Source organism: Phoenix dactylifera, chromosome 1, assembly GCF_009389715.1.
Source record: "Phoenix dactylifera cultivar Barhee BC4 chromosome 1, palm_55x_up_171113_PBpolish2nd_filt_p, whole genome shotgun sequence".
NCBI classification, from domain to species: domain Eukaryota; kingdom Viridiplantae; phylum Streptophyta; class Magnoliopsida; order Arecales; family Arecaceae; genus Phoenix; species Phoenix dactylifera.
In genome coordinates, this window is record NC_052392.1 from 35,989,792 (window position 1) to 36,000,446 (window position 10,655).

General features: G+C 35.5%; 1 protein-coding gene across 1 annotated transcript; it reads right to left on the reverse strand.

Moving 5' to 3' along the window:
• Positions 1 to 556: 556 nt before the first annotated feature.
• On the reverse strand, positions 557 to 10,141 carry LOC103715881 (probable ATP synthase 24 kDa subunit, mitochondrial). The gene is made up of 7 exons (XM_008803659.4): positions 9,933 to 10,141; positions 8,668 to 8,770; positions 5,663 to 5,807; positions 3,287 to 3,397; positions 1,981 to 2,127; positions 1,394 to 1,516; positions 557 to 833 (listed from the first exon to the last, which is right to left on the reverse strand). The coding sequence occupies exons 1-7, from the start codon at positions 9,969 to 9,971 to the stop codon at positions 770 to 772; spliced, it is 732 nt and encodes a 243-aa protein (XP_008801881.1). The 5' UTR covers positions 9,972 to 10,141; the 3' UTR covers positions 557 to 769.
• Positions 10,142 to 10,655: the final 514 nt, after the last annotated feature.

Sequence of the window (10,655 nt, forward strand, 5' to 3'; positions counted from 1 at the left end):
AGGGCTCCCAAGGGATTATACTTGCACACCTCCAAGTGTATAATACCTCAAGTGGCTTCTCAACTTCTCTCTGTATCAAATCCTTAACCATTACACGCAACCTAGACATCAGGTACCCAACTCTTTCCAGTTTGAAATATAAATTCTGTTTTAGCAGAAAGAGATGAGTAAGAACAAATAATGGATTTGAGTTCTCTGGGCCTCAGTAGGCCCAGACATGCAATGACAAACTGAGATCACCAGCCAGAATTTAAGCTTAAAAGAGAACAGTGTCTGATGGCCATAGGAGCTGAGAGGCGAACCTTAAAATAGGAAATGATTATCAGAAAACAGCAAGCAAAAGAAGGTATGTCTGAGAACGGGTGTGGGATATCAAAGCTCGAATCTCCTAATCGTGCGCCAACGTATTTTATAGATCTCCGCTTGGCTAACAATTCAGACCTCATTATGCCACCCGCTTTTTAGTGGCAGAAGAATAATACCTGCTGGTCAGCAGTACAATGCAACTAGGATGTCCATGGTGTATTTGTCCAGGATGTAGCAGATAACACAGTGGTGAGACATACTGAAATGTGCAAGCAACACTTGATAAATCCAAAATATGATCAAGAAATAAACCGAAAAACCAAAACTCTGGTGCCCAGATGCATGACAGGCAGCATATTTGGCTGCTGTATTATTACAAACCAAAGGAAAGCCTGTTAACAGCATTTCTTCAATAAAGAGACAAAGCCCCTCAGGGTTTGGATCATAAAAGACATACAAAATCTCAGATGAAGTTCCGTATGTCCAGTGATTTTGCATCTACCATCTGCTCATCCTTGAATTCCTCCCTGTAGATATACATTATAAGAAACTAGGCAAGGTTGATGCGTAGAACACAAATATAAAGCAAGTTATACTAGTGAATTCAATGTCACAAATCCATTTAAATATATGATTTTGCACTTAATTCATACACTTTAATAGATACAGAATGTATCAAAAGGGTGTAGTCTGTCGGTGCATGTGATACTAGATATTTCTATCTTGTCTAGTAAAACATGCAGCCCTCTAAATTGATTAAGAGCATCGAGCTTAACCCAGATATATACGATACATGCAAGCTCACATATGTCTGAATGAACTTTAATGCACAAATATATTTACTTGCATTCAGATTTAAAATTAAGCTGATGCAGATAGCAAACTAATAAATGCTACAATAGCCAATGCAATAAAATCTTGGATGGCTGTCCAAGAGTTTGGTCTGAAACAGTCTCAACAGCAAGAACCTCACATACTGATTTTTTGGTCCATACACTGCAATGCATCAGATGCATAGGTCATCCTTTTCCCAAGATCCTTTAATGCAGACAAATAATATTTCTATTAAGATCATAAATATACAAACCTCTTCAACTGGGTCTCCATTGCCTCCTGAGCATCCTTCTTTAGCTCCTGCAATTGCTCTTTGGCGATTTTCAGTTCCAGCTCTTCCTCGTACTTGGGAAGATCTTCCTTTTTAACGCCAAGCCTAATTCAAAGTTTCATTAACAGAAATTAACAAGGTTAAAATTCACAACAAAAAGCTGTCTGGGAACTGTAAGCAGGGAAAATAAGAGCAGGTGAGAGTGCATAAAATAAGAATTGTGTGATGCCTCCTACGTTATCAGATGTTAACAATTTATGACACTAGGATATAAAAGTTAATTTATAAAGCTATAATTCATTGATGATGTAACCAGAGAGTAGTTATGATACAGATAACATGATGAAAGCAATTTATAAGCATATTATGTTCAAATAAGGTATAGTTTTTTGATGTCCTTGGTCTGCATCCATGTAAGTGCACACAAATAACTGACATACTTGATAAGAAAACTGACATCTACAATACAGACCAGCAATTATATGCATAAAAAGAGGAAGAGCGTAAATTTCTCAAGAAAGAATGAAACAAAATTATTACGGTGCCAGAAGATATCATGCATTACATACTTTTTGTTGATCTTGTCAAACTCAGCTAAGAGAAGACCCATGTTCTTCTTGTCAGACCTCATAAGTGGCTTCTTAATCTCTTTCTCAACCTTTTCTAATGCTTCCATCATCATAGCCTCAGCACCTAGGTCATCAGTAAGGCTACTCCTGAAAACGAAAAAAAAGAACTATATGAGGTCCCAATAACAAAAGATGGTAGATTTCTCACAGAAGCATGTAAATATAATTTCATCCCTATAAATTCTTGAAGCTCACTAACAAAAAATTCATTGAATTGCATCTGATGAAATAGAAAGGATTAATAAATGCATAGAAATAAACAAAGAGAAGTACCCTTTGTATTATGTTCTCCACTAATGCATATAAAAATAAATAAATTAATCGAATTAAAATTTCAACACTTGGATGACTGGAATCTATTTATTATATTAGTAAGATAAGTAGACACTTTAAAGATGCCCCAAGATCATAGTTTTCTCAAGCACATTGTTTACACATTTCTACAACCTTCTCATGGTTAAACTACTTTGGATTTATTCCCTTATTACTGACCAACGTTCAAGTGTATCTGATTTTTAAAATGATTATAGATGCAAAATTACTATGGAAAGAAGACAAGATTGGATATCATTGGACTTAAAAAATCTTGCTAATTAAGGTTCATAGGAAACATTATTATTGATACGTATTTGATCTTTTATTGCCGAGTTTTGTCACAATGAAAGCCTGAATGCCTTTTTGTTCCCAAGGAAATCATATTCATTCATATAAATATAATCTTCTTAACAACCATTTCGGGCAAGGCTACGCATTATCAAACCATTACCATGGCAACTAACTCGTGATTGCATGCAGATACTACATTTTGCAGAGATGATGCTTTCCCATAACACCAATTGCAATCTGCTAGCTAATGCATGCCCTAGCCTCTACATATTATTTCTATCTTCAAATTTCTACCTTGTTAAAAATTAAGTATTAGATAAATTAAATTCGACTTCTCAATAATTTAAGAAGCCAATTTTAGACCCAAAAAAAAGGAGAGAATTGAACATAACTTCCCTAATGAACAACTTGTTATAACTGGTTTATATGGAAGAAGACATACATCACACAAGGATATTGAAAAAGTGGTAACATTTAGTTAATGCGGCCATCACTCATACCATAATACATGGAAAATAGTTAACCAATTAACCTAGGAAAGAAGTAATGGTAAGCTATGCATATGGAGAGTCCAGCAACCTAAAATAGAAATTAATCAAGAATAATCAACCAGATTTAAGAAGCAAATAACACTATATACTTGATTCGTATCTCTTGTAGCGTCAACAAATATGTCCGAGCATCAGGAATGCCTTGTGTCTGTTGTTCAATGGTGTATTTAATTCGTTGAGATTCTGAGAACAAATCCGCCCTGCATAAAGACCAGATTATAAAAAACAATAAGTCTTTCAAACTTAAAATCAGAGGACAATAAACTTATCCTGCGAAGATGGTACAAAATAAAAAAATCAGATAGTAATGGCATGCAACAGTGCCAACATCAACTAATCAGCTACTAGTTGGAGAGGATAAAGCTGAACATTGGCTAGGAACCTAAGAATCTTCTGAAATTTCATGTGGGAAGGAACATCAATGAAAAGTTTCAGCTTTTCCTTAACCTAGACAACATAGTTGATATCTTATTTCAACAACACAAAGTACAGTTTTTATTAAAGAAAGTCTATTCCTATAAACCCGAAAACGGACTGAAACCCAACAGACCAAATGGTTTCAGCTAGTCTAGATCATGCTATGCCAAACCGACCCAAACTGGATGGTTCAGCCCATACCCCAAGACGGTTCGTCTGTGCAGGTCAGTTCAGCCTTTAAACCATCCCCTGACGACTTCAAGACCCGTGGATCAAATCAAATAAAAGGATTCAAGGGTTGAACCAATTGGATTTGACTTATTGGCATGAAATAAAAGGATTTGGACCTGTTCCTTCTTGTGCCCCTCCTTCGACTGATACCTTCGAAACCCGACAACAAGAGTCTTCTCGCACTCCGCGTCACGAAGACCCTTCGAAAACCTAACCGCCGAGGCACCACCGACAAGGTGAGTCGACTGCCCCGCTCTCTCTCGTTATCCCTCTCCCCACACTTCATCAGCGTTGACTCCCTTCAACCGCTCCTCTCTCTCCCTCTCCCTTCCCCCTCCCTCTCCTCCTCTCCATGGGCTCCCTCTCCCTCTCCCTTCCTCCCTCCTTCCCTCCCTCCCTATCCCCCTCCCTCTTCGGCTATACCTGTTTCGGTATGACCTGAAATGGCATAGTACAAGCACAGTGCAGACTTGTATCATGCCAAATCGGTCATCGGCCAATATGTCTTCTGGTACCAATTCGGCAAACTTACGTTTAGACTAAAAAAATTTCAAACCTGACAGCCCCAGATACAAGTATGAGCTGCTGAAAATCCTTCTAGGTTGTACTTTGTTCAAATCCACTTTAGACAAACTTCTCAATGTTTTTGCAATGCACAACAGAGCTACAGCTGAAATCACTGATCTGAAAAAAGAGTGAGGATGAGGATGAGGATGAGGATGAAGGAGAATCAAGGATATACGATTAGATATAGAAAACGAAACCTCCATGGAGGAACTAATTCATTCGATGTAACCCACAAGTCACATAAAGTTCATAACTCTTCATATAACCATAATTATAGACCCATAAACAACCTATAACAATGTTTTCTAATCTTAAGAGGACTCTCGACTCACCTATAATGAAGATAAAACTTCAACCAACATGATTTGACTCAACATAGGATTCCTAGACAATCTAAACCCTCTATATTAACAAACTACTCTCCTTAGACTCCTATGTTTAACTAAAAACAACCAATCCTTAGCCTTCTAAAACATAAACCCGAGAAAAATAAAAATCTATGCATTTTCTGCATTATAACATCAAGCTAACCAGTAACAACAATAGACGGAGGTTGCTAAGAGAACTTTCATTTCATAGGATCAAAAGTACCCTCCATAAAAGAATTTTTTGTTAAATGTAATGTAAGTAATAATTCATCAAAACAAAATTTACAAAAGGGAGCACTCTATTTTCTTACTCTAGTGTAAACAAAACATATCATAATTATTCACTAACAATATTTGATAATATATAGAAGACACATCTAACTGTCAGATACAATTTTTTTAATAACATTAACCTATTGTTATATTCTTTCTAAGTAAATTTTCAGTATTGAGAATGTCTTATGAAGCAGTCAAGTGACAACAGCACCAACTCTGAAAGAAATTGTTTGACTGTTCAATAATTTTTTTTCTGCATATGGTATTTTATGAAACAGATGACCATTATTAGTTAATATTACTGTGACAGATAAATGTCATGATGCCAATAACTATTTTAGCAGGCATACGGTCATGGTCTTCTCTTAGAATCAAAATTCCATGGTCAAATACCAAGAGACAGGTTCTGATATAGAAAACCAGTGAAAGTAATTCTAAATATTACATGATTAGATGATCCATATAGAAACCTTATATACACCTCACTAAAAGCACTTTGACAAATAAAGGAAGTACAGACAGAGCAAGGAGAGTCAACAAGAAGCCAAATATTGATAATTAAGCTTCGTCAACTAATAACTCTTCAGAAGCAAAACAAAGTCTTACTTTTCTCTAACAGTCTTCATAACCTTTGCATATTGAGCCACTGCTGCAGAATCATCAGGATCAATTGTGATCTTTTCCCTTCGCAGTATCCCAAGGGCTGTCTCAAATTTGTTCTTTACCTCATAGAAGATGTTCTTCAGCATCTCTTCCAGTAGGAAATATTAGCCATTGTCAGTAATTAAATACATAAAGACGACTAACTACTTAAATAAAATTTATGAGCATCAATTAAAGTAGCTTCCACTAAAGAGCTTGAAAGCACCAATCACAAATTAATAACAGAAGTCAAATTGTACCATATAACTTTGGGTCTGCATAAATTTCATTACAATAATCAGTCAGCAGAGGAGATATAGAAAGACTTGCACCAGATCTAGTAAGAGTTCCCCTGACATGATCAGGAATGAGGGCGAAACCAATAAGATGACTGCAAATTGGTTGATAAGACTCAAGTTTCTTTCAATTCAATTGACTACTGAAATGAAAAGAAAACAGCTTAAAACTTATAAGAACTCCATCATGTGCTAAATTAAAGATCATTCCATAAGAGATGGGGGAGTAACAGAATTTTCATTTCTGGCACAGTCAATCACCCTTTTACTTATGGATTGAAAATAGCTTACATATTCGTGGCATAGTTAACCATCCTTTTACTCTAGTTAAATTTAAAATATTAATAAATCTTGTCACATTTGACTCATTGTAAAACAAGTAACAAGAAGAAAAGGAGAAAAAGAACTGATGGTATTGAAAAGGAAGAAAGAGTAATTAAAGACTTCTGTATGACATAGATAAAGAAAGTGAGGAAGAATAAGAGAAAGAAAGAACACAAGAAAAGGATAAGAGGAATCATGCCTATCCATGCTCAAAGAAAAGGGACAAGCCCTCTCCCAGGGCTGGACCAGGATTTGATGCTGTTTTTTTCTTTTCTTTTTTTTTTTTTTTGGGGGGGGGGGGGGGGGGGGGGGGTCTTTATATTCTTTATAATATTATAATGAATAATAAGAAATTTTTGAACAAAAATATGCAATAACTTATGCTGATGAAGGATTATGTTGATGGTACTAACTGGCTTTCAATCATTGAACCCATACAAAAAATAAGATTGCATAAGTTTCCATGGGCTGTTGTAATAAAACCAAGAATTTTATAAATATTTTCTTAGAAAATTAACAAAGTTATAGTGGTACTCACCTTCCTCTGCAAAATTTGATGATTCAGGGTGAGAAATTGAAAAGGCAGAACAAACTATAAATAACCAGAAGAAGGGAAGATAAAAGAGTTTAAGAAGGATCCAAGCTACCTTGAGAATTGAGATAGTGAGAAAGGAACGTGGAAGAGTTTACTTGATAAATGAATATAAACAGCTTCTCTATCTCCGAGTTTCCATAAAATTTAGAATAGAAAAATAAAAATAAGAAACTTGGAATGGTTTTAATTGGCTTTGGTCCCCTAGTTTCCATACAAATTAGAATATTACTTTCCAATCAATCATCTCCATCTCCTAGTTTCCATATGAATTAGACATACTTATACTGTCATCCTCAGTCCTATAAGAGATATACATGGTGGCGCCTACAGTTGTTATGAAACTGATTCATATGAGGTCGTGGCTTCACAACACCTCCAGATACCAAGAAATGTGGCAACAAATAAAACCATACAGTAACAGGGGGCTGTAGGATTTTCTTTCCAAGCTTCATGGGGGCTAAGCAAGGTGGGCAGCATTGCCAAACATTTTAAGACAAGTCTTTGGCTTACAAATTTTTCAGATTCTTTTGGAAGGGGGGCATGCAAATGTGGCACCGCCCCTGCCCTCTCCCATCAATTAGGGTCAATAGTCAACAATTGTTTTTAATATTTACATTACGTATATCACATCTTAGGAATTTATGCAGTATCCGATGCACTTAACATACATATACTTGAGAATACATCGGGTTACTTGACCTCAGAAACAAAATTACATAAGTTTAATACACAAATGATAGTTATACTAATAGCATATGCATTTGTACCGACATGCTTAACTACATATGAAATAAACCATTTTGTAACTTGACATATAACTAAATAAAATTTATATAACATATAAAACCACAAAAGTGAACTATGTAATGACATGATTAATACAAAGTATTAGGTTTTTCACAAGCTGCAGTGGGAACACAAGCATGGACAATATTTAATGGAGGAAATAATAAAATTCATGTGGATTTCGATTGAAAGCGGAAAAAGGAAAAGGAATTACAGGAAGCATAAGCATTGTTGGGGAATTTTGCAACACCATCATTTAAGAATTCTTGCTCTAGAGGTTGTTCCCACCTAGGCCACAACTAAGGCCTGAAAGCCTAGGCAACTAGGAGAATCACCATGGTGGCAATGTTGACAAGAGCATTCAACAAAAAAGCAAGTAAAATGACCCGTTAATTCAATAAAATCCGATCACCACCAACATCCTAGTAAAGAGGCATCATTATGGCATGAAAAATAGCAGCCAAAAACAGGCAATCGCCTGAAGTAAAAGGAGAAGAAACATTAAGACACTTTGACCAGTTTCCTTTAACAAGCAGGTTTTGTTACTCAGTTGTGATAGAATATTAGAAAGGCACTCCTCCTCAAAAGCATTTCTCAAAAGCCACAACACAATCTAAAGAAACCTATTGAATAATATTACAAGTTTACAACCCTCTCTCATGACCTCCTCCAAATGCATCTAAAGTAATCTATTGGATAATAGCTACCTCCTTAAGATGCATGTTAAGAAGAAAAAAATCTTCAAACAAAGCCAGGATCTTACTTCATTAAATTTTTAGACCATAATTGTCTGAACACATATTCTCTGTAGAAATCTAATCAATCAACCATAAAGTAACAGAAATCTTGAACGAATTTCTAAATGTCTGCAAAACATAATTAAAAGATTTGAAACATAACACAAGTGTTTTTTTTAATCAGCCTTTTCATACGCAATCAATAAAAGAACGTCCATTTAATCTGCTTACCATCTCCCTTAAGGGGAGGTAGCTTAGATGGAGCAGCTTCTTTGGCATAGGAGCGTACTGAGACAGCATGTTCATGAGGCAGAATAACTTGAGAAGCATACAACTGCAACATCACAAATGTCAGGAAGATACGACCATGGACAGTGAGGTGGGAACAGAATAGTCCTAATTTATCAAGGAAATCTTAGCAACTCATTCCAAATCAAACTAAAAAATCAGCAAGAAAATAAAAACCGAAAAAGATAATAAAATCAAACAAATCGTTGCACCCGTAGAAATCTCACAACATGATTGTTAACAAAATTACAGAAAAATGAAGTTTTAATGACAAAAACCCACTCATAAGCAGCATAGAGGCTGAAGCCAAACAACAACAACCAAGTAGAAACTACTTGTAGCAGAATATCTGAAAATAAATCAAACAAACAGTAGACACATCAAAAGAATATTCTCACAACGATTGACAGGGTAGCATCAAAGTACTGACTGAACTCAAATGCGACAAGGTGTCAGCCTAAGAAAATGCATTCCAAGATAAGAGAAATTTCTCACTATTGTCAGCTTTAACATGGTACCATTGGTTAGCATTTTGAAAATAAAAATGTCAACTTCCAAATAAATGGTTGTGACTCTTGAGAGCTGGGACTATTCAACTCAAGATTGAAATGTGTGACATCGATTTCATCGGAAAGGATCAAGTAATTGTCTTTCACCAACCATAATTGCTATACACATGAAGATCAAATCACAGCACATATAGATTCGGTAAAAAGTACAATTTCATGGCAACCAATTACAATCAGAATTCATACACAAACCAACATTTCAGGCATAGAATAATAAAAATGAAAAAAAAAAGGAATCCTGTACCAAAAGATAAAGCCATGAACCAGAAAACATTCATTAAAATTTCCATCATTTCCTATCTTAAAAGGAAACCACCTTCCGCTAGAGCAATACGATTCAAATAAAAAAAAAGAAAAGAAAAAAAAAAGATACAAGTGAGGGCTTTGATTTCCAGAATCACGGGAAGGAAAGGCAAAACCCTAGGAAAACTCTCCAGAAGAACAACCTTGGAGAAACATTGATTTATTAACAAGTAATCGAGAAGAAATCAGAAACAACAACACGAATCAAGAAACCTTGTGGAGAGATCATCGCAGATCGCGAAAGATGCGTCCACCTCATCAGATCCAGCGATGTTTAGCGGGCGATGAGGGTTTTGCTTCGGAGATCGAGAGAGAGAGAGAGAAAGAGAAGGGTACCTGTCGGGATCGAGAGAGGAAGCGAGAAGCCAACGCCATGGCCGCCGGAGCTCCGAGACCGTTCCGCGGTGTCGTTTCTTCCGATGGCTCGCTTTCAGCCGTCTCGGTTCTCACGGTGCTACAGCTACGTTACGATGCGATCTCCCTTTTTTTATAGCCGTAGGATGATCCCCTTGGCGTGGCACCGAGAAACAACCAAACCCGGGTCCAAATAGATCGGAGTCCTGGATGCGGTCTGGAGCCGGGATCGCGTTGAAGAGAAGAGGGTTTTTTTTTGCATGAATATTTTTAAAAAATTTAAATTTATATAAATATTTATGTACAATTTATATTTATTTTTTATTTTTATAATATGCTGTTTTTATACAAATGCGAGCTTCTAACACCATTAATAAAAACTATATTTATTTTAATTAAAAATAAAATAAAATTTTGAAATTATTGTTTTGTCCCCCATCATGATTGTTTTATAAATATTTTTCTTCACACATCTACCCATTAAAAATATTTTAATTATTTTAATTTAAAATCGTTAATTTTTTAACGGCGTTAGATGGTGTGGATACATATGCAAAAATAAGGATAAAAATAGAAAACAAATGTTCTACAAAATTATTCCTATAAATATCAATTTTGAAAAAATATTTATGCAAAATTTGATATTTAGAAAAATATTCATGCAAAAAAAAAACTAAGCAAAAATAAAATACGGCCGTTATTTAT